The sequence below is a fragment of the Chenopodium quinoa genome, unplaced genomic scaffold, assembly GCF_001683475.1.
Source record: "Chenopodium quinoa cultivar QQ74 unplaced genomic scaffold, ASM168347v1, whole genome shotgun sequence".
NCBI lineage: Eukaryota > Viridiplantae > Streptophyta > Magnoliopsida > Caryophyllales > Amaranthaceae > Chenopodium > Chenopodium quinoa.
In genome coordinates this window covers 6,080,078-6,105,918 of record NW_018744367.1, presented here as the reverse complement: position 1 = coordinate 6,105,918, position 25,841 = coordinate 6,080,078, and the positions used below count along the sequence as shown (strand labels likewise).

The following is a 25,841-nucleotide window of genomic DNA, read 5'->3' as shown; positions in this document are numbered from 1 at the left end:
ATTAATGCACCCAGCCGGCAGATTGTCGAACCACCGTTGGGCTATGCCCGTTAGTGTTGCCGGGAAGCATCGACACCAGGCGGCGTCGTCCAACCCCTGTAGGTACATGAGGTTGGTGTAGGCCATCAGGTGGTCTTCCGGGTTGGTGGTACCGTCGTAGGTACCTACCAACACATTCTTAACCTTAGCCGGCTATGCCGCCTCGGTTATTTCCCGGGAGAAAGCTGAAGGTTGTTCTCCTAGGTTTAGCAGCCAGAGCTGCCAGTCCATGGGCTGGACGGTGTTTGCCGCCATTCCCCCAAAAGGAGAATGCTGCATGTATGGTGATCCAGCTCCATATGGTTGCTGAGGCACAAATGGAGCCTGGTGGATCATATGAGGAGCAGTACGGACGGACGTGTCGTGCGTCTGGCTCCTAGGCTGAGTTTCTGAATGCTTGATCGAAGAATTACGGACACTGTCTGGGTATGTCAACGTAGAAGCCGTCTGGGACATACTCTGACCTCTCTTATCCTGGATAAATAACCGGGCATCTGTGAAGGTCTTTTTTGACCCATCTGGCTGTATTTGCCAGATGGCCTTTCGCAGCCCTGATTCAGGGAAACAAATTTTTAAAAGGTCAATTAGGGGCCCATCCCCCCCCCCTTTGGGCTTCGGGTGAGGAGTAGGCACCCGATCTTTGATTGGCTTCTTTACTGAAGCCCTCTTGGCCGACTGGCCCTTGCTGGAACCAGCTGACTTTTTTATGATGTCGGTGATTTCCCCTTTGAAGTTACTCATGAGGTTCATGAGCTCCTCTCTGGTGACGGGGGCCGACTTCTCCGCCGCCTGGGGTTGTCCGGTATGCTTGCCGCCTGAGTTGTTGGGGCAAGCCTTGTCTTGGTCCCGTTCCTTCTTTTCTTTGGAACGGGTGCGCCTGGAGCGGAAAGACCCGTCTGGGGCCATATAGGTTTCGACATTGTAGTCGTCCCCACTACCGCTTTCATGGTCCGTGTGGACCTCAGGGTCAGCCGTGGGCCGGCTGCCCTCTACGTTTGGTACATTTTCATATGTCATCCAAGTGGTACTCTCCCCACAGACGGCGCCAAATGTTTCGAGGTTTTTTGAGGTGTCTTACGGGAGAGTTACAGCACTGGGAATGTACGCCTGACTTCTGTACCTGGAAAACCACGAAACTCCGGTTGGGTGGAGTTCCGCCTCCGAAGGTCAAGTTAGTATGATTCCGGATGAAATTACGTGCAGAAGGTAGATTGGTTCTCTCGGATTCCGGGAGATTCCGCAATTAATATTGCTCGCCTTTTGTGGGCGTATTTATGAATACCAATAAATGAGGTAGATTCCTCTTTTTATAGCAGATGGGTCTGCTCCCCTATTGGGGGTACAATGCCACGTGGCATCCATTGGTTGGATGTCCATGGTGCAATAGGGTGATGACACGTGTCAGACCCCTATAGGGCCACGTGTCCAGGGTAATTTTTACCCTAAACAACATTAGCAAACATACATAGTAACATAGTAATGGGAAGAATTATAGAAATAAAGGGAGTATGACCCAAAATGACCCGACCCAGACCCAAAATGATCCGATCCAGATCCGACCCGAATGACCCATTTGTCAAGTCTAGGAGTATCACATAGTAATTTAATGAAATTGTCAACAAACATAATTACATACTATCAGCACACTAATTTACCTAGGTGAGATTCTCTAGGCAAGGACGCCATAAAGTACCTTAATATTGTCGTAAGTGTTAAATATAAACATACAAAAATTTGTTACGCATTTATTATTAGTTGTCCAACTAAGTGAGGGCGCTTGGAGATAGAGATTTATTTATCCTCTCCTATATTTCTAAGTAGGGGTGTACACCGGTCCAAAACCGGACCGGACCTGGACCGGACCTGTTTGGACCGGGGACCTGAATTAGAGAATTTTGAGGACCGGAGACCGGACCTGAATCAACAGGTCCGGTTTCGGGTCAGACCTGAAAATTCAGGTTCGGTCCGGGTTTAGACCTGAACAGACCTGAATTTGTATTTTCCCTTTTTTTTTCTTTATTCAAGCCAAAGTTTTGACTAAAAACTATCATCAACAACCTCCTACGAACAACCCACCACCACTAATACATACACCCCTACGCACAGCCCACCACCACAAGCTTCTTTCCTTCTACCACCTACCCCAACTCACCCCTTAACCACCTTAACCCCCTTAACCCAGACACCATAACCCCAACAACCCAGACCCATTGATACCCACCCATAACCCAGAAAAACGAAAAAATTGAAAAAAAACCCACCACCGTCAGGCATCCACCGCACCCACAACCCAGAAAAACAAAAGAAAAAGAAAAAAACCCAAATCGATTCCACACATACATCCAACATCCGAACAAAAAACAAAAAAACGAACAAAAAAATCGCAAAAAAACAAATTATACATAAATTGTCAGAAAATCCGAGAAAAAAAAAACAGAAATTTCGAAAAAATAGATCTACAAACTTAAATTACAAAATTTATAATTTTACATTACAATTTCATTAAAAAAGATAATTATAATCGTAAATTATGTGAAAAATAAAACTAGATCTACATACTAACCTATATTCAACTAAAACTAAAGTATAAACAAACTCTGGTGACGGCAGATGGTGGACGACGGGGCCTCGATGTTGGACGACGGTGCTCCAATCCCACGATGCTGGAGCCAGGAAGAGAGAAGAGGAGAGGAAGAGGAGTCGTTGAGAACCAGAAAGAAAGGGTGAGATTGAGAATCAGAGAGGAAGAGGGGAGATTGAGAATTAGAGAGGAAGAGGGGATACTGAGAATCAGAAAGGATAAGAGAAAAGGTGAGAGGAGAAGAGGCGTTGCTGAATAGTTGAAGTATTAGGTTTTTTAGGCTTTTATATTTTTTTTATATATATATTATATAAAAAATCCGGGTTTCAGGTCCGGACCTGAAAACCCCGGTTTTGGACCTGATCCGGACCGGAACCGGAAACCTTGAATTTCAAGGACCGGGACCGGACCTGAATCTACAGGTCCGGATCAGGTCCGGTCCCAACAGGTCCGGTTCAGGTCGGTTTTCAGGTCCGGTCCTGTTTATGTACACCCCTATTTCTAAGTATTTGACGAACAAATACATTGGACCCGTAAGGTTAAGATTCGGTCATGTTCCACTTAACCATACAAAAATAATAAAAAAATAAAAAAAAACTTATGAGCTGTCCTTGATTTATTTTAATTTAATTAATATGAATACAAAATCAATTCAAATGGTAAATTTATTTATGCCATTTTATTTATTCTTCAAAAAATAATTAATGATTTCAATTGCAATATTTGGCTCAATTTTTATTGGGATTTATTTTAGGTTGTGTCAACTTCAGTTCGAGTTTGATTATGTGTCTGGTATAACTTGGGTTGCGATTCGAGTTTGAACATTTTCGGTCGGATCTAATTTGGGCCGTTTAATTCGGTTTTATGTTGATATTGAGTTATCATTTTCGAGTTAGGGGTTAGGCCTTTCGAGTTGAGTTTATTTTGGTAGGTGTAAGCTTCTAACTAGAGACCTATGCACTCAAGTCACATTTTTGTGTATGCTTATTATCTGTTTCTTCAATTGAGCAAAATTAACATATTGAGCAAAATTAAATAAAAGTCTTTATGTTCTATAATAATTGCCATAGTTGACTCTTTTTCAACATTTATATTATTAACTTTGACTATGATTTTTTTACTAATAAGAAAATTTATTTCTCATTTAAATTACTTAAACTTCGTATATAGATACTCTCTCTGTATTTTATAGGTGAAACATATTAATTTTTTGCACTTTTTACAATATCCACTTTGACTAGAAAAATTAACCTTGTGGTTATTTAGAATTGTCTTAATATTATGCAAAAAAAAAAAAAGAATTATCTTAATAAATAATTTATTAACATTCAATAATTTTTATTTTTATTAATTAATATTAACAATATTATTGATCAAAGTTATACATTGACATATATAGGAAAAACGTATCACTTGAAAATATACGGAGGAATATTGAAATAAAGTATCATAATATTAACTCTTTATATAATTCTTACTAATTTAATTATTTATATGGAGTATTTTGGGTTAAAATATTACATTGACAGATATATCAAATTTAGTTGTGACAATTGTTATGGAATGGAGAAAATTTATGAGATGAAGCGGGACTACAGAGAGTCATAGCCTGGTTATACTAACGATATAAAAAAAATAAATAAATAAATAAATAAATAAATAAAAAAGAAAAGAAAAGTCCACACGCCATGCATGGAAGAGAAATAAGTGGAGAAAATAAAAAGACATTTTAAAAAAAATTATTTAAATGACGACAAATAAAAGTAGCAAAGAAAAATGACAGTCTAAAATCTTTTGGAAATAGATTTGAGATTTCTGTTTATGATTGACATTTGGCATTGAAAAACATTATTTTAATTAATCACCAAAATAATTTTATCACCCATTGGCTTTACATGTAGGGTGATTAAGCCAATTGTAAATCCGTTTGCATACAAAACCTACCGTCTTCACATTTTGTTTCTTGGGATAATTCCACATCAATGTCTTGGTACGACAAGAAAATTATTTGCAAGGGAAAAAAAAAACTTACAAAAAAAAAAAGTAAAAACCATTTATATTAATTAAAGGTTTATATTTTACTATCCTTCTCTATGATTCTACTTAACTAGTCTATTACTCTATACTACTAACATTACATTTTACATACATATAATTTGCCTAAGCATTGTTTAACTCCATCAATGTACATTGTTAAAGAAGACTAATAAAAAAAAAGTTTTGATGAGTAATCTCCTTAAACTTTAGACCCGGATGATGAGAACTCTTTAGTGTGGAACCTCCAATATAAAACATAATCCTTTAAAATACATACCATTTTAACGACGTCACAATACGCATTCACCGATTTCTTCTTACCATCACTTTCCCACTCTATTTTTACCCAACAGGAAAATCCCTTGCTCGAAACCGGCAACCCGGACTCTGATAATTGGAGCATTACCTCCCCACTAATCCTACCACCTGAACACATAGTATCAAGCCACGGGCATGCGGGTTGCCCGACAAGCTCCTTATAAGCCGAGTTCACCATCCGGACTTTGTTGCTTCTATCTGATATGACTGCTGGCAATGCCTCCGCTTCTGCTTCTGCCTCTACCTCATCTGGGGCCTTTGCAATAACCCGAGCTGCTGAGTTATCGCTGATTGGCCCCAGGATGCTAATGCAGGACCCTACTGGTCGAATTGGCCGCGGCGATATGACACGAGTTTTATTGGTGCCGCTGCTCGGGACTTGTAATTGGAGCTGTAAGTCCCTCTCTTCGAGCGTTGTCGTTTCCAATGCCGCCGTGTTCAAATCGATTGCCTTAGAGTGATTTCCACGGCTCAACATTGGACACGACAGAAGCGGAAGCTCAACAACATTGTTGTTGTTGTTATTGTTATTACTGTTATTTCCATTGTTATTGTTATGTTGAAGATCGGTGTAAAGTCCAAATGCTTGGATAGACAAATTTCTAGCAGAAGACTGTAAATGAGTAGGAGAGCATAAATCCATAAAAGTGGTTGTTACTGTTCTCCTACCCAAATTCGATTGTACCGACTGCTGTTGCTGTTGCTCTTGTTCTTGTTGTTTCCTCAGCAAGGCGCCCGCTGCAGTGGGTGACATCGCCGACCCTCGACCCCGTTTACGGGTTCGAGTAGGTCGAGCTTGGAGATGAGACCACATGTTTCTCAAATACGGCGATTGCCGGAATTTCTCAGGGACTATTGGGGCATCATAGGTACCACTTGTACTACCATTGCTAGTAGTGGAATTAGCAGGAATCTCAGGTTTAGGTGCAATTGGTCTATACCTTGACATAATTTCATCAGTTTTTGATGAATATGGTATATTTAACGTTTGAATCATCTTATTATTATTTTTTTATTAAAAACTTTGGATTATATTTTTGGAGAAGGATTTCTTGGGGTGTAGTGCAAAGGGGCAGATAATGAAGGGTTTAGGGACATGGGTTGGTGGTTGTATATAAGAGAAACAGTTAACCAATAAGAGAAAGGCAACATGAAGAGAGGAGAAAGGAGAGATTGACACGTGGGAGTGTATGGTGGGTACGTGTTAGTGTGCTAAACAATAGGGACATGTGGGACTTAAAGCTCTAAGTGGGTCCACGCAAATTAACACCTTTTTTTTTTTTTTTTTTGAAACCATGCAAATTAACACCTATCAGCTTCTACAATACTGTACTTCCTTCTTTCTATTTTTCTCAGTAAATTTAATTTAATTTATATTCACATTTACATTTGCCTTTGAAGTTTTCAACTCAGAGTATCTTCTTTTTTATCAGAGGATTGTTGAGTAAAACCATGGATTCATTCAATGTGAGTTGGTAAAATTAAATAAAAAAAAAAAAAGAAGTTTTGTTGTAGTTTTGATAGCCATAACTAAATGGTAAATTTTAACTTATTTGGGTATCCAAAGTTTTCATGCATTTTATTTTAATTGTTATATAATAAATTCTTATTTATTTAATTAAATTGATTGATTAAGGCTCTGTTTAGTTCACCTTATTTTTACTTATCTGAACTTATTTGATCTGGTCTGATCTGATCTGATCTAATCTTATCTGATCTGATCTGATCTGATCTAATCTGATCTAGTCGGATCTGATCTAATCTTATTATCTGATTTGACCAAACTTTGACCTTAAGTGTATGATAATCTGTAAGGAAAAAATATATCAAGTGCGATCTTGTTAGATTCGTAATAATGTGAATTTTATTAATATGTAATTTTCATAAAATTTTTTCATTACAAAATTAAAGATATTTAACGATAAAAAAAAGTTGCACATAAAACGATGATCTGATCTGAACTTATTTTTTCTGATCTGATCTGATCTAAACTTATATTTTTTTTCTAAAATAAGTAAAAATAAATTGAACTAAATAAGGCCTACATAACACCATGTGTCTATCATCCTTGTTTCCTTTGTCTAGTTTTATTTGACCAAACTTTCATTCTGATTTGTCTCTTTGATTTAGCCCTAAAATACAAATAACTATTTTTATTTTTTTTTTAGAAAAAATAACTATTTAATTAGGGCTAGCCTAAGCTAGTAATATACTTTAAAACTAACGTATGTTTGATGGAAAATATTTTGTATCTTATCAGCCAAAATAGTGGAAATAACGTAACCCAAATTAATATTTGTAATAGTTTGTAAGTCATATACTATATGTCTTTAATTTGTTCATCAACAAATAGTTTAAAATCTAATAAGATACCAACTAATTTAATTGATTAAAGTGTTAAATTATATTGTTGTAAGTGATTATCAAAACCTGAATCTTCTACCTTATAGCCTTTTTGGTGCTTTATCGTATTACTCTTAGTATGAACTCCAAAGAGAAACTACAATGATATGGTTATATATTTTAATTATTAAAAAATAGTTGAAGAAAGTTTTAAAACTTAACTATTTTTGTTAAAAATGTTCCTGAATTAAATGTAACTATTATTAAGATACACAGTATACCCTACATTCCTACGTATATTTTTTTTTTTTGAGGGAATATTTCTACGTTGTTAATTGGTCTAATCAATTCCATTTAATCAAATTAATAGATCAACACAACTTATCCGGCCTTGATAGCCAAAAGGGGAAAAAAAAATTCATTCTATAAGTATTCTCTTCGATCTGTCGTCCCAAATTACTTAGCATCATTATGAATCTTTGCATTACTAAACTTTGATCACTATATTTGCCAAAATATGAAAACAAAAGTTGATACTTTATGTTGATCTCAATCTATATTTTTGAAATTACTTTTAAAATTTTACTTATAAATAATTAGAGCATTGTGGACAAAAGTTGTTTAAAATAAGCATAAGTGTTTACCAAATTTGCGGAATATGTAGTTAAAAACAAGGACCGTAAAAAGGATAAGAAAATCTCACTTCCAAATACCGCTTGAAAGGATTTGACATTATAACGTCAAGGTTACATGGTAAAATTCGAGTCAATTACACCGAACAAGCTTAATAAACGTGTCCACTTAAACTGATTCGATGCAAATATAATAATTTGAAATAGAGGTGGAGTAGTCGTAAGGGACAACAAAGTAAAAAGGGGACCCATAAAAAAAATTTGGCAAAATCTGGCGTAGGGATAAGTCTTATTTCCTTGAATTTAAAAAGTAAAAGTCACACCAAATGCGCCAATAAGAGAAGATGGTGCAATAATAGGCTGCCTTAAAACAATTGGGTGATACAAAAATCTCAGTGTTTGTTTCCGGAACTGTGGTTGGGTGTTGTGCCTTGTTTTGTTACAAACAAATAAAAGAGAGGAATGAATTTGGGAAATGAGAGTAACGCGTGTGAAGTTGGGTGCCATGCGTGGCTACACCTATCACTATTGGTTTTCTAGTTAGGTTGGCTACTTTCCCATTTTCTCTTCTTCCGGGTCTCCTTTTCTTCTTGTTTTGTTTTTAATAACTTCCTCCATTTTTTTGGTTGTATCACTTTTGTTATTGTGGAATCTTAAACAATTTTTTAAAGTAGAGAGAGAGAAATAATTAAGAGTATTCATGTAATAGGAGAGAAATAAAAAGAATTTATTAAGTAAAAGAAAAAATAATACATCTAAATTGAAACTTTCATTATTAAAAATGATACGTGTAATAAAAAATGAAGAAAGTATTTACCTTTAGTTTTTTTAATTTTTTTTTTTTGTTTTACTGTTGAATTTCAGCTTTTTATAATTACGTGGTTTATTGTTATGTAGGACACGTGTTGGAGTTTAAAGGTAACCTCTTAACCAACTGCATTTTGTTTAATAATAGTACGTATATCCTTATTTTATGGTGTAAAGTATAATACTAGTTGAAAATTAGTTTACAAAAGGTCATCTTCATGTTTATCGTAAATTTACATATGATGAATTACCTAATTGCATGTGGTGATGAAGTGAATGTGGAAGGTGAATTTTGTTAAATACATTTCCCTCTTACTCTTAAATGTAGTTTAATAATATTGGCTAGGTTAATCTATAAGAGGTTTTAGACTGATTAGACAATTATTTTAACCTTAAAAGAAATTTATACTCTCTAACTTTTTTTAAGCATTACTCCCTCGTGTTTAAATAAATGAAACACTTTAATTTTTATAGCGTTTTAGGAAGTTTAGTTGAATTTATTAAATAGAGAAGGTATTGGGTGTGGACTGTCGCATGCATAGGCAGGCTGACTGATATATTTTACTTGTTGGATGATATGTTTTATGTCATGTGTTGGCTGATATGTTTCATTTGTTGGCTGATATGGTTTTTGTGTTGGCTAATATATTCCTTTTGTTGACTGACCATTTTTTTTTTTTTTTTTTTTTTGATATGTTCCTTTCGTTGGCTACTATAAGACATCAGTTGGCTGATATATTTCTTTGGTTGGCTGATATGTATATCTTAATTGTTGGCTTATATGTTTCATTGTGTTGGCTGATGTGTTTAGTTTGTTTTATTTTGTTTAGGGTTTAGGGTTTAGGGTTTAGGGTTTATATTTTATTATGTTGGTTGATATGTTAGTTTTATTGGTTTATATGTTTTATTTTGTTTGCTGATATGTTAGTTTGTTGGCTTATATATTCTTAATGTTGGTTGATATATTTCATTTGTTGGCTGATATGTTCCTTTTGTTTTTTTGTTTTTTTATTTATTATTTTTTTTCTAATTTTGGTTAATATGTTCCTTTTATTGGCTTATACGTTTTTATTAATGTATGATATATTCTTAATGTTGACTAATATCAGTCGTTAATTGGCTCATATGTTCCTTTTATTGGCTGATATATGTATTTTTTGGGGTTGATCCACATATTTAAACATCAAAAATTCTTGCGTACAACCGGATTACAGTAAGCTTAATGTAAATCCTGATTGGCACGTGCCAATTGCAGTATAAATAGCGCTCAATTCTTCTTCTTCTTCTTCTTCTTCTTCTTCTTCTTCTACAAAACATCAACATCTTCTTCTTCGAAATATTCTCCCAAATTCTCTGCAAATTCTCTACAAAACATCGATGGATTCCCTAATTCACGAATTATTACAATCTCAAAAATAAATTCAAGCTCCATTTTCCAACAATTTGCAAACTTCGAAGAAATTGAAGTTGATTCTGCAATTGATGTTGATTTAAACAACAATTATATGTAACAAACACTGAATTGCAGGAAATGTGGCAATAATATTGACCTAAATTGCGAAATCGATGACAATCATCAAAACCTCAATTCAGGTACATAATTTTGTATATGAATTTGTACAAATTTACCAAAACTAGGTAAACTGGTAATTGAATGAATTACGACAAATGTAGATTCATATGAGAGTAGAGTTCATCTCGATGAAGAACAAATCTCGACGGATGAAGAGCAAATCTCAGCCGATGAAGATTCAACTTCTAAAGGTAACATTAAGCTTTTGAACAGTTGCAGAATTGTTTAAATTGAAGTTTCTGTTTAATATTGAAAAGTACAAGTAAAAGTGAAATTGCATACTTGTTTAATTTATAGTGTAACTTTAAGAAATAGAAGTGTAACTTTAAGAAATATAAGTGTTGTTTTGTTTATGGTTTAAAAGTTATAGTTATCATTGTTAAAGTTACAAAATATGGCTTAGAAATTATATTATATTATTTAATAAAATAGTGAAGTTAGGTGGATAACACTGTCAAAGTTACCTGATATGACTTTAAAGTTACTGTATTATTGAATTATAGTTACACTTTTTTCATAAAACTTAAATCTGCTATACTGTTTGAATTGTAGTCATTGAAACCAATATTGATGTTGGGAGAACACTATTAGGCATCAGAACAAAAACCTTAGAAGAAATGTATGAGATTTACAAAAAACATGCATCAATTGTAGGATTTTCAGTAAGGAAACATACAGGTAGGACTAGGGATAAAATTGGAAAAGTTATTGTGGAGAAATACTATGTTTGTTCTGCACAAGGTAAAACAAACACTGGGAAAAGAAAAAAGAAAAAAATAGAAGCAATTGTGGAGAATGCAGAAAAGAAAAAGAAAAGAAAAAGAAAAGAAAAAGAAAAGAAAACCAAGGAAGTTCCTATCACAAGAACAGATTGTAAAGCTTGTATAAGAGTCAAGATGAATGAGGATGAGTCAAGATGAATGAGGATGGATTGTTTGAAGTAGTACAACATGTTTTGGTACATAATCATGAACTCACAAGAAAACAATGGCACTATCTTCATCGATCCGAAAGAGAAATGACAGATGAAAAGGGATAAGTAATAGAAAACTTGCAAAAGTCAAGACTTTCAGCTATGGACTCATATTGAGCTATGTGCAATGAAGCTCGAGGTGAAGAAAACTAGGGACACACAAAGAAAGACCATCTGAATTATTGGAAAAGGTTGAAAATGAAAAGTATTGAAGGTGGTGATGCACAAGCAGTCTCTAAAATAATGTACTAGGAACTTGCTAATGATCCTGAATTTTTCCTTAGATTTAGATTGAATAAAGAAGGCAAGTTGAGAGCATTATTTTAGAGAGACTCGATGATGAGAGAAGATTATAGTATTTATGGATGTTTCGGGGTTTTTTGGGAGTCCCTCGAGAGAATTACAATTCCAGGATTGGATGTCGACCGTCTGTACCTGCAAAATCACGGAAACTTGATTGGGTGGAGTTCCACCTCCGACGATCAAGTTAGTATGTGTACGAACGGAGTTAAGAATGCGGAATGTAAAGAGTTTATCTCAGATTCCGAAAGAGAATATCTGCAATTAATATTGCTCTGATTTGTGTGGATATTTCTGAATGCCCTCATAAATAAGGATATCTCCCTATTTATAGGGTCAGAGAATCAACTCCCCTTCTTGGGTTATGAGACCCAAAAGGCTGGTGTGCTGATTCATGGGTTGGGCCAAGAAGGCTATATTTTTCCTTTGGACTGGGAGTGCCACGTGTCAACAGAGGATTGGTTCATTTTGAACCCCTCTGAGGGTGACACGTGTCACCACCTAATAGGGCCACGTGGACCTGGGTATTTTTACCCTAAACATTTGCCCCTCACAGGTGTGACGTGGCTGGCCACGTGGCACCTGTGACAGGTGTCACGATTTGAGAAGGCGACGGTTCGTCTCTCTGTGTCATTTTTTTTTTTAGGCGAAGGTTCGCCTTCTAGGGGGTTGACTCGTTTATAAGTAAGACCCCCCCCCCCCTTTCTTTCTAATTTGCATCATTGAAAAATTTTCGGAGAGATAGAAAAGAGAGCTCTGAGACAGGCTGCTATTATTTACGTAACCGTTTGCTTCTTCTTGACTCAATCGGTTACCGCCTGGGTACTCATCATTCAAGGCTCATCAAGACCGTCTGAGCATTCTTCATCTGATTTTACTGCATTCAAGCCACATACAGTCGGTCAACCGTCTGGGGTATCTTCAAGCAAAGCTTCAGAGAAACGTCTGGGTTCTTCAACAACCTCTCTTGCTTTCCAAGTGGGTACATCCGGGCAACCCTCTAGGTATCTAGCAAGCAACCAGTAGATTTCCGGCTGCTAATTCAGCTAGTCAACCTTCTCCACTTTTAAAGCATCTTCAAGGTACCATCTCTACCCTTTGCAACTCTGTTGAGCTTTTTCGGTTGTATACTTTGTAAAGAATAATGGACTCACCTAACACACACACGGCACGGCTTAGGACAGTTGTCAGCCGGTCTCCTTAAACGGCTGAGTCTAGGATTGGGGATGCCGTCTGGGGGTCTTTGGACCACCCTTTCTCTTCCACGAATCCAACCGTCTCTGTGCATGTGCAGGACATGATGGCTCGGACGAAGCGGACGGCTTTTGACCCTGACTACATATCAAACGGCTCAGCTGAAGCGCCAGCTAATATACAATATTATGATCCTCCGGGTGCACCCAGCACACCCAGTGACAACTAGAGGAGTATGAGGATTTAGACGGTGATGAGACCGTCCAACAATCAGACTCAGAGGAGTCAACTTCATTACAACCTGAAGCCTTCCAGGAGGAAGGGGAGGCGTATAAATGACCATCCATCGCCAATCCTACTGAAGTGCACATGTCCGCCAGGGACATCGTTACCCTGAATGCCACCTTCCCCGCCTTTATAAGGAAATGCTCGGTTGGGGATAGGTGGGAGATTCTAGTACCGCCTGCAGAGGCAACCGTCGTTTAGGATGACGGCATTGAACACGCCGACAACTATTTCGGCTGTTATGAGGCGGCGTTTAAAGCCGGCCTCTGGTTCCCCCTCCACGATGCAATAAAAGCCATTCTAAGAGGTTACGACCTTGGCGTTTGGCAATTAACACCCAACTCTTGGGTGAACATAATAGGATACATAGCCTCCTGTGAAATGCAAGACATAATGCCTAGCTGGGAGGCGTTTGCACATATGCACTACCTCAGCCGTGCCCTAGGTGGCTGGAATGCGTGGTATACGTGGACCACGCACCCGGAATACATGATGACGCTTGACAAGCCGTCAAAGTGGAGCAACTGGAAGAGCAAGTTTTACATGGTTTCCTCTCCATCTCCGCGTCTGATCCGCCGGCTCCATCATTACAATAAGCATCCGGCTCTTTTAGGGAAGAAGTGTGCCCTTCCTCGTGTCCCGGAGGAGGCCTGAACACAAATAATGGAGGCAGGGTTCTTCAAAAGGACATCCATGCCCTTAGATGATGGGACTGAAATAATTGTACCCAAGAACTAGGTACCCCATCCGGACTGGCTTAAGGGCGAGGCTAACCTCTTCGCTTGCGGCCTTAGCACCCTCTTTAGCAGACGTATGTTGACCAATTAACTGGCATTTTATGCCGTCTTTATGATTCTGAGTTGTATTTGACTTGTTAATTTTCTTGTTGCAGAAAAAGGCTTAGAAATGGTGCCGCCTGAGAAGACACCGGTCAAGTCTCCTGCTCAGATCCGAAAGGATCAATTAGAAAAGAAAAAGGCCCAACAGGCGGCCAAAGACGATGGGGTAAGCTCCGGCTGTGTCCTTTCTTTGCATAGATTTGATGTCAATACAATTATTAATCGGTTGTGGTTATTTTGTTTCTTTTTCAGGCTGGGAGCAAGAATGTCCCTCGCTCTCTTCAAAATATGCTCAAACGGAGGGCTGAGGAACCCTCCTAGGCCCCTTCCAAAGTAAGGAAGGGTCCGGCTGCCCAGACTGCTTCAACTAGGCCGCCTGTTGCTGACCGACCTACCTCAGCAGGCAAAAGCTTGAAGAGTCTCAGTCTGAACACCGAGCCGGTTGACCGTGAGACGGGCGAACCTGAGACGCCCTCGAGCCGACCTATTTATGTGGCAACTGGTTCCAATGCGGCTGGGGGTAGGGTGACCCCTCCGCCTGAAAATCAAGGTATGACTTTCACCTTTGATCCCCTCTAGCCGCTTGGGCCTATATGAGTCAAGTCCCAAGCTACCCAATTAGGGGATTCCTCTGGCAGCTGGCAGAATATAGGCGCCGTCTATGCTGGAGACTTAACCAATCGCTCTATTGGTGCAGATGCCTCTCCAAGATGGCTTAACCTCCAGCAATACGCGAAGAGGATGCTGAGGACCCTCACCCGTTCTGAGAAGGAGGCGGTGCCGGGTTTTCATCAGGTCAACATTGACCGTATCAACTCGCTGCTTGCTGAGGTAAGTTGCCGGTTGGGATAGCTGAACCAAGTGGGCTTTCCACCGGCTGGGGTATCGTTACATAATTTATTCTTTTGCCGGATGTGTCACCATAGAGAAACTAACACTTTGCCGACTGATTTTTGCAGGTCATGTTGAGGGTGGATGGACTCAAGGTCCCCTTGAGGAAAAAACAAGAGGAGGTAAGGGACGCTAATAGGCGGGCGTCTGACACAATAGATGTTGCTCACTACAACACACTTATGTATGAAATAAAAACTAAAGCCCGGGAGATGAAACAGGATCACCTGGTCAAGGAGCTCACTCTGGCTGCGGAGACGGCAAACAAAAAGGCGTCTGACTTTGAGATGCAAGTAAATAACCTCAAGTCCGATCTTAAGGCACTAGAGGATGCTGATAAGGAGAACACCCAGCTCAGGGCAGACGTCTCCCGTCTGAAGAACGAGCTGGCCTAGACGCAGGCCGACCACAACTCTGAGCTGGCGGCCGAGTAGGACCGGCTGGTCGCTGAAAACGAGTAAGACTGCGAGGCTCATATGAAGATGGCCTGGTCCCTTTTCCACCCAGACTATGAATGGGAGTTCTTTGGGCTGAGATATAAGTATGCCACAGAGGTTTTCGATGCTCAAGCTCTCGGCCTTGAAAAGCCAGCTCCTTTTGAAGAGTGGGCTGGCATTGAGGCCTCTAATGAAGAGCAGGAGGAGCCGGAAGATCAAGCGCCAGCTGATGCTAGTCAAGCCCAACCTCAGCAACTTGAAGACGCTCCTCCGTCCGGCCAGGGCCAAACGTCTCTCCCTCCTCAGCAGTAGTGAACTTAATTTTTATGTTCGGCCTGCGTGCCAAGTATTTTAGATGTACTCTTCCTCCCCGGACGTAGTTCCGCCTGACAATTACTCCTGGCATTTTGCCAAATGTTAATAAAATTTTCCGACTCGGTCGATTTTGCTTATATTTGCCTCATATATTATGCTCAAATTTTTTTAACTTTTGCAACTTTTTGGATATTTTTGGATGTGTACGAAATTTTTGAGAAATAACTTAACACATACGGTTTGCCGGATGCAATGGCTTTTCCTGCACCTGGACAGTTGTTTGCTTGGTAATTGCCTCCCTCCAAGCAGGCAGTCGTCTAACGAGCATCTGGACAGAAAGTCACACGCTCATTAATTTCCAAGTCGAAATAGCAGACGGTTTTGGCTAGGGTACCACCTAGAATACTCAATTAACCGGCTGTGAATTACCCCGTAGGGTATCAGTCTTAGCTAGTTGTGTAATAGCAAGCGGCCATTGGCCAGGCTTAGGTGCCATAACCAAGTTACGCTTTAGCTGCTAAAGTTTTGACTTTGCTTTATTTTTCAATTGTAACCGTTTGTAGTGCCTTTGAGCAAAGACCGGTTATATCCAACCAAGATATCTGTTACCGTTTGTGTTGCTTTGGAGCAACAACCGGTTGTATCTAGGTCTCAATTGATTATTCAAACGGCCGTGAGCTACTTTAACCTATATAGTCGGTTAAAGCCGCTTGAGTTATGATTTGTAGAACAGTGTACCACCCAAATGGGAGATGCTCTCTTCGACGAATTCACCCGAATGGGCGTTGCCGGTTGCCTGCTCATGTTGGAGCAGGCGGTTCGAAGGTTATCCGACCATTGGCCTCGTAAATAGCTGCTAAGTTGTTGGACTTAGCTTATACCTACTCATGATGGAGCAGACGTAAAATTTTACATGCCCGTTTGTGCATTGCACAGGCAATATTTATATAGAATAAATATGTGAATAAAGCCTCTTTTCATTGATAAACTTTATCTACAAAAAATTTACAAGTCTTAGAAGTAGTACTTTTTCAAGTTATCTACATTCCAAGTTTTGGCTAACTGCCTGTCGTCTGGAGTTTCCAAGCGGTAGGTGCCGCCTCTAACTTCTTCATAAATCTAATAGGGGCATTCCCAATTGGGATTTAGCTTTCCTTGCTCATTGGCCCTACCGGTTTCCTCCATCTTTTGTAACACAAAGTCCCCCACTTTCAAGGGCCGTTTGTGCACTCTTCTGTTGTAGGCTCTTTTCATTCTCAGACGGTAAATTTCATGACGTAAGGCGGCGTTGCCCTTGCGGTCCAAGAGTGAATCCAATGCTAGCTGCATGGCCTCCCAATTAGCCTCTTCATCATAGAGCATGATTCGAAGTGTTGGCTCGTAATGTTCAATAGGCAGGACGACTTTAGTGTCGTAGGTCATGAGGAACGGGGTTTCACCGGTTGCCCCTTTTTTAGTTGTCTTGATGGCCCATAGGACATGAGGCAACTCATCTGCCCATAGACCGCCAACCCTTTCAATATTCTTTTTAATGTCGTCTGAGATGAGCTTGTTGAAGGATTCAACTAGGCCATTTGCTTGGGGACAGCCGACTGATGCAAAACAATGTGAGATCCCTTAATCTCCCAACCAACTCTTGAGGGTAGGCGTCTCAAACTGAGGGCCATTGTCAAATACCATAGACATAGGTATACCCCAAATCGGGTGATAATGTTCCTCCAAATGAAGGAGATGACATCCTTTGTCTTTATGCCCTTAACCGCCTTTGCCTTTACCCATTTGGTGAAGTAGTCAACGGCAACTAGAATGTACCTCCATCCGCCTGTAGCAGGTGTATATGGACCCAGAATGTCCATGCCCCATTTGGTGAATGGCACTGGGCTGTAGATAGCCGTTAAATCAGTAGCCGGACGGTGTATGAGTTTGCAGAATTTTTTACATTTATCACAATTCTTCACCATTTCCAGGGCATCTGCCTCAAGAGTGGGCCAAAAGTAGCCTTGCCGCCTAGCCTTTTTTGCTAGAGTTCTACCGCCTATATGTGATGCACAAAAGCCCGAGTGCAGATCCTTTAGATTATCTTTCCCCCGTTCTAGGGTAACACATTTGAGCAGCGGCTGGAGGTAACCCTTCTTAAATTCCTTCTCAACCGCTTCTGAATAGGCATCCGGCAAAGTGTCGTCTGCCAGATAAGCCCGGATGCCATCCATCCAGGTCGAGCTTCGGTCAAGAACTCCAATGGGATTATGTTCAATACTTCCCTTTTCCATGACTTCCCAAAAGACTGACCTAGGCGTATCACAGGAGGCGGATGATGCCAGCTTAGAAAGTGCATCTACCTGGTTGTTATTTGACCTAGGCACTTGACTTAGATGAAATTTTTCAAGTGTCCCGGCCTGGTCTTTGACCGCCTGAAGATATTTGATCATAGCCGGATGGGTGGCCTCATATTCACCATGGTATTGGCTAACGATCGACTGTGAATCAGAACAGGTGTTAACCTTTCTTGCCCCTGCCGCCTTACACATGCAGATACCGGCTAGCAGGGCCTCATATTCCGCCTCATTATTCGAGGCTTGGAACTTAAACCGTAGTGCGTATTCATATTTGTCCCCTTCCGGAGACTGGCATTTTACCCCTGCACCACAGCCGTTCATAGTAGAGCTCCCGTCTACATACACTTTCTAAACCTGATCAAGATTTTCCGGCTAACCCTTCACTGCCTTTCTAGGTTTGAAAGTGATTTCAAGGCCTTACATTTCAATAGCCCATTTGTGCATCCTACCGGATGACTCCAAAGTTGTCATTGGCCGCTTAAGGGGTTCATCTGTGTAGACCACCACCGGATGAGCCAAGAAGTAGGGTTTCAACTTCTTGATTGCCATGAAAAGAGCAAGGCCAAATTTTTCAACCAAGGGGTACCGCAATTCAGCGTTTCGAAGAACATGGCTAATGAAATAGACCAGGAGCTGAATGTCGTCTCTCTCAGCTAGGAGAACGGCACTGAGGGCATGATTTGAGACGACCAAGTACATGTAAAGAACCTCCCCGGCTAGAGGGCTAACCAGCCTTGGCAACGAGTGTAAGTGCTCTTTAAATTTTTGAAATGCTGCCTCAGCATTTCCCCCCCCCCCATTCAAATCTAGTCTACTTCTTGATTGCTTGGAAGAAATAGAGGCACTTGTCACCTGACCGGCTGAGGAATCTCCCCAGTGCCGCCTGGCAACCAGACAATTTTTAAACCTCTTGACAGTGCGGGGTGACTTCATGTCAATTACTGCCTGTACCTTTTCTCCATTAGCCTCTATCCCCCTTTGATCAATAAAAAATCCGAGAAACTTCCCAGACTCAACACCAAAGACACACTTCTTGGGATTGAGCATGACCTTGTGCCGCCTGAGGGTGGTGAATGTTTCTCGGAGGTCAGCAAGGTGATCAGTCTGTAGCTTGGATTTGACTATCGTGTCATTAATGTACACCTCTATATTCCTCCCAATTTGATTAATGAAGACCGTATTAATCATTCGTTAGAAAGTAGCAGGCGCATTCTTCAAGCCAAACGGCATCACGGTATAATAGAATAACCCTTGATTAGTGAAGAATGTCGTTTTCTCGATCTTGATCTTTTTTCCACAAGGGTATTTGATGAAAGCCTGAGTAGGCGTCCATGAAGCTCATCAACGCATGACCGGCTGTAGAGTCGACCAGACTGTCGATCTTTGGAAGTGGATAGCTATCCTTCGGACATGCCTTGTTCAGATCTGTGTAATCAACACACATGCGCCAGGTACCATTCGGCTTTTTCATAAGAACAACGTTTGTTACCCAATCCGGGTAGTGACATTGCCGAATGAACCCGGCATCCATTAGCTTCTTGACCTTGGCGGCAGCCGCCTGAGATCTTTCCTCGCTGTGATTTCTTTTCTTTTGCCTAACTGGCTTCTTTTGTGGATCCACGACAAGTTTGTGGACAGCAAGATCCGGGCTGACGCCTGATATCTCTTCCACTTCAAAGGAAAAGATGTCTTTGAATTCTTTCAGCATTTGGTGCAAGTCTGCACCCAACTTTGCAAAAGCAGTCGTCCTAACCTTAACAGTTCGCTTTGGACGTGCATCGTCTAGAGGGATGTCAATATGTTCACCAGCCGGCTGGGGACGGAGATCATCTGACCGTTCCCCGATCAGTGATTGTTATTGCTTTTCTTTCTCGACGGCCACCAACTGGTCTGCCTTCCTTTTTTTGCCAGCTTCCTTAGGAGCAGGTGCGACTTCCTTGAAGTCATCAAGGTCAATGGGTTCTTCGCCTTGGCCGGCTGCGGCCACAGTAGGCTTAACATCTGAGAGATAACACTCCCTTGCCGTATTCCGATCCCCATTCAGGGAACCCACTGACCCATCATCCCTCTCAAATTTCAGTAGCATGTGGGATGGGTTGATGACTGCCTTGGACTCGTTAAGGGTTGGACGACCCAAAATCAGATTGTAGGTGGTCAATTCTTCAACCACCAAGAATTTGACGACCATGTGACGTCCTTCCCCCTTTTCACCTAGCCGGATGGGTAGGTCAATCCTCCCCACCGGATACATTACTCCACCCAAAACCGACTAAGGGGTGAGAGACTTTGTGCATGCTGCTAGGCTTGTACTTGAGCTTTGCCAAGCACCTGTACTGATAAGGTCAGACGAGCTCCCGGATTCAATGAGGATCCGACCCACTCATTGATTGGAGACCTTGCATTCGATGACTATGGGGTCATCATATGGCCGCCTGACCTTACCCTGGTCTTTCTCACTAATGACGACCTTAGGAAAATAGTCTTCCGACGCCTGACCCTCATTAAATGAGTTGAAATCCAGCCTTCTGATGTAGTCCTTGGTGCCTCGGATGGTGGGACCCTCTCTTGTAAAACCTTCTGTTATAGTATAAATCTGCTCTTCATCAGTGTCAGAGCTAATAGCAAGCTGGTTTGATTTTTTGGACTGCTGTCCACTGTTTGTTTTGAGGGTCACCCTGGACTTCAGGATGTAGTACTTTAGTACCCCTTTGTCAGCCAGACGGTCCAACAACCGCTTGAGGCTATAGCAGTCATTGGTGTCATGGCCTATATCCTCATGGAAGTGACAGTATTTGTTTTTGTCCTGACTTTTGGCAGAACTTTTCATTGCAGCCGGTTTCTCAATAGTCACCCGGTATTTGATCTCCATGAGGATGGCGTAACAATCCTTATTGAACTCGTACTTAGGGACATACGGTTTTAACTCTTTCTTCTTCTTCTGCAATGGCTGACCAGAATGGTCCTCCACCCTGACTTCTTTTCTTATCTTGCTCTCTTCTTTTTTAGCTGGTTGAGCAGACCGGTTCTCTTTTTTGTCGGACTTTTTAGGGTCCGACGACTGCTTGATGGCGCAAAGCTCAGTCGCCTGTATATAGGCTTTCGCCTCCATCAGAGCCTCTTGGAGATTGGCAACCCTCTTCCTGACGAGGTCAAACTTAAAGGTCAACCCGTCCTTCAGAGCTTTGAAGAAGTCTGTGTGGCAACTTTGTCAGACAGCCCTTGAATCTAAATTCTCATCAGATTGAACTGCCTGATGTAGGACCTTAGCCCTTCTCCATTTCCCTGTTGAATTGCTCCCAAGTCGAGACTTGTCTTTTTGGCAGGGATGTTCATAGAGAAGTTGAATGCGAACAAGTATGCAAGCGTCTTGAAATTGTTGATGCAATCGGCTGGCAGGTTGCCAAACCATCGTTGGGGTATGCCCTTCAATGTCGCCGGGAAGCATCGCTCACCAGGTGGCGTCATCCAACCCCTGTAAATACATGAGGTTGGTGTATGCCATTAGGTGGTCTTTCGGATTGGTGGTACCTTCATAGGTACCAACCAACACATTCATAACCTTGGACGGCTGAGCCACCTTGGTTATTTCCTTGGAGAACGCCGAGGGTTGTTCCCCAAGTTTTAGCAGCCGGAGCTACCAGTCCATTGGCTGGACATTCTGTGCCGCCTTACCCCCAAAGAGGGCCGACTGCATATTTGGTGATCCATACGACATGTATGGCTGCTGGGGCACATACGGAGTCGGCTGGATGATTTGAGGGCCAGTACGGGCGGACAAGCCGCGTGACTGACTCTCTCGGTTTGTTTCCGAATACCTCATCGAAGTATTATGGAAACTGTCTGGATAAGTCGACGTTAAAGCCGACTCAGACAATTTTTTACTTCTCTTCTGCTAGATTAACATCTGGGCATCCGAGTAAGTCTTTTTAGATCCATCCGGCTGAACTTGCCGGATGACCTTCCTTTTCCCTGCTTCTGGGAAATGGAATTTTGATAAATCAATCATAGGCCCATCCGTCCCCTTTGGTTTAGGGTGAGGAGTATGCATACGGTCCTTCACTTGCTTTTTCCCTAAAGGAGAAGCTTCTTGGCCGACTGATGTCTGTTGGTGCCAGTCGTCTTCTTGTTTATCAGGTCCTTGATTTCCCCTTTGAAACTTGTCATGAATTTCATGAGTTCTTCTCTTATAACAGGGGCATCACCCTCCACCGCATGGGGTTGTCCAGCCGGCTTGATGATTGGGTTACTTGGACTAGCGTTGTCTTCGCCTCGTTCCCTTGTTTCCTTGGAACGGGTGCGTCTTGTTCTGCGTAACCCGTCTGCGGCCACATAGGTATCGACATCGAAGTCGTCACCACTGTCTTGGTCTGTATAGACCTCTACTCTGGCCAAAAGTCGTTTCTTATTAGCAGGCGGTACAGACTCATGCGAAGCCATCTTAGAAGTACTCTCCCACAGACGGCGCCAAATGTTTCGGAGTTTTTTGGGAGTCCCTCAGGAGAGTTACAATTCCATGATTGGATGTCGACCGTCTGCACCTGCAAAATCACGGAAACTCCGATTGGGTGGAGTTCCACCTCTGACGATCAAGTTAGTATGTGTACGGACGGAGATAAGAATGCAGAATGTAAAGAGTTTCTCTCGGATTCCGAGAGAGAATATCTGCAATTAATATTGCTCTGATTTGTGTGGATATTTCTGAATGCCCTCATAAATAAGGATATCTCCCCATTTATAGGGTCTGAGAATCAACTGCCCTTATTGGGTTATGAGACCCAAAAGGCTGGTAGGATGATTCATGGATTGGGCCAAGAAGGCCATATTTTGCCTTTGGACTGGGAGTGCCACGTGTCAACAGAGGATTAGTTCATTTTGAACCCCTTTGAGGGTGACACGTGTCACCACCTAATAGGGACACGTGTCACCACCTAATAGGGACACGTGGACCTAGGTATTTTTACCCTAAACAATGGAGATGTTGTAGTGTTTGACACTACATATAGGAAAAATAGATACAATTTGATATGTGCTCCTATTGTTGGAATTAATAACCATTGGAAAAATTGCATGTTTGGGTGTGCTTTTATTGGAGATGAGAAAATTGAATCATTTGTATGGCTTCTTAAGACATTCAAAAGGTCAATGGGAGGGAAATGCCAAATCTCAATCTTCACAGACCAAGATCAAGCAATGTGCTCTGCAATATAGAAGGTAACATTTAAAGTTATACATAAAGGTTTTAAAGTTACCTTGTTTCTATTGTGTAGTTACCTTTTTTTTTCTAAAAATATATCTGATTATAATTCAGGTCTTTCCAGAGGTCAGACATAGATTATGTATATGACATTTGGAACAAAATTTTGTTACAAGATTTGGATCATTGAAACGAGACAAGGATTTTAAGAGAACATTCTCCTACTGTTTGAAACGATATGTAACTGAAGTTGAGTTTGAAACTGTATGGAACTCAATGATTAATAAGTATAATTTACAAGAAGATAGTTGGTTCCAAAGAATTTATGATCTAAAAGAAAAGTGGTGTCCAGCTCTAAGCAAAGACTTCTTCTCAGCTGGTATCTTCTCTTCCCAACGAAGTGAAAGTACCAATCATGCAATTAGGTTTAGAGCAAATAGATCAACAAGCTTGATTGAATTCTATAGCATTTTCAAAGCTTGTATATAGCGTTAGAGAAGCATGGAAAAACATGATGAGTTCTCATGTAGTAAATCAACTGCATAATCAGCAATACCGTTATCTAGTTTGCTGAAACATGCATCTGAAATCTACACTTTGTCTTTATTCACAGATTTTGAAGAAGAATTTAGGTATTCCATTGCAACTACCACAAAATTGCTTTGGCAAAATGGTAGCACCTTGTTCTATTTAGTGGCAATTGAAAGTGAACCTTGGTCGCAACAAAAAGTCACTTTTGAATTTGACAGCAACCAAGTTAAATGCACTTGCAATAACTTTGAAGCTTCTGGATAGTTATGCTACCACTGCATCAGAATATTACACTTACATTCAGTGATGAGAATACCAGATTAGTATATAAAGAAGAGATGGACAAAGTTTGCAAAATCATCAATTTGGGAAAGACGTGACAATGAAGAACCTGAACAACATCATTACACACCTTGGCGTCAAACCATGGCTAGAAAATTCTATAATCTAATATTGAAAAGTCGATCGAATGAAGAGGTGAGAACCCTTATTGAGGACAGTTATGCTGCTAGCCTTTCTCTTGTTGAAGAACTACTAACAACCATCAATGACACTTCTGAAGCAGAGACTAACCAAGCTACTGAAGTAGAGACCAACCAAAATACTGAAGTAGAGACTAACCAAGCTACTAAAGCAGAGACCAACCAAAATACTGAAGCAGAGACTGACCAAGCTACTGAAGTAGAGACTAACCAAGCTACTAAAGCAGAGACTAACCAAGCTTCTGAAGCAGAGACTAACCAAGCTACATCATCAAGTACAACAACTGAGGCACCTCTTATGTTAGATCCTGAACGTACAACAACAAAAGCAAGGAACAAAAGGCCACGAGGACCACTAGAGAAGAAAAGAAAGAAGACTGCAGTACCACCACTTGAGTTTGGAGCTATAACCCCTAATTTTGAGACTATTTTGATTGATCTTAGATAAATTGTTCTTTAATTTTGAACTATATTCATTGATATTAGACTATTTGAGACTGTTGTATTATTCTTGAACTTTTAAATACAATATATTGATTTTTTTTTTTTTTGTATAAGTAATGATGACTTTTGCTAAAAAAACTATAACTTTTAGTAGAATTACAATAACTATAATAATAGTATCCTTAACTTTAATTTGCATTATCCATAACTTTTAATAAAAATATCATAACTGTTATAATAATTTTGATTCAGTATCCTTAACTTCTTCTTACAAAAAAAAGTTTCTACAACTTTAATAGCATTAGTCATAACGTTTTATGAAATATCCATAACTATTATATTAGCACTTTAATAATCTTGATTCCTTCCTATTTATAAAAATAATTTCTAAAACTTTAAGTGAATTAGCCATAACTTTTAATGGAATTACATTAACTTTAACAGAATACCATAATATTCATCCATTTAATAGACAAAAGCATGGCATTAACCAAACCAAGACTTCCAATTAGAAAATAGACATAAAAAAAGCATCAGTATATACTTACAAAAGCATGAAATTGCTGTAAGTTCTAACTACATTAGCTTCCCCTTAACAAATCCTACTGTTACTAATACACTATTTACTTCCCCTTGGTAGATTTTTCTTTCTGATTGGCATCTTTCTTTTTGACTTCTTTACTTAATTTTTTTGCCGTATTTTCCTCTTTCCTTTTTTGTTTCATCATCAGCTTTCTCCTTTTAGCAAATTCAGGTGCTAGCTCCAATCGACGCGAATTAAAATTGCATAAAGAATTCAACACCAATTGTCTGCCATCATTCATATCAGACAGTTACAGTGTTGCACATATCTCTGCTCAAAGTACAACTCTTGAACTTGACTGTATTTAAGACCTATATATATTAGTATCATGTAATCACAGTAAAAAAAAAAAAATTAACTAAAAAAATTGCAACTAACCCGCATCAACGCATCACAACTAAAAGTAGCACTTTCAAACAACAACATACACATCATAGAATATATTCCACAATCTTGATCATATCCTTTATTATTCTTCCAACTGAACATCACCTCCTTCATTGCATAATCTCCAATTTCACTAAATTCAGGATGACCAAGACTATTGAATAATGTGCTCAAATGATCACACTACAAAAGGAAGAACAAAGTACAATAATTAAACATATAATAAAAAAAAAGTGTAACTTTTAAGTGTAACTTTAACCAAAATAAGTGTAACTTTTACAAAAACAAGTATAACTTTAACAATAATTTAAACTAATTAC

General features: G+C 40.0%; 1 protein-coding gene across 1 annotated transcript; it reads left to right on the top strand.

Annotated features, from left to right (window-relative positions):
* Positions 1 to 24,051: 24,051 nt before the first annotated feature.
* Positions 24,052 to 24,555, top strand: LOC110696715. The gene has a single exon (XM_021874068.1). The coding sequence runs from the start codon at positions 24,052 to 24,054 to the stop codon at positions 24,553 to 24,555; it is 504 nt and encodes a 167-aa protein (XP_021729760.1).
* The last annotated feature ends 1,286 nt before the right edge of the window (positions 24,556 to 25,841 follow it).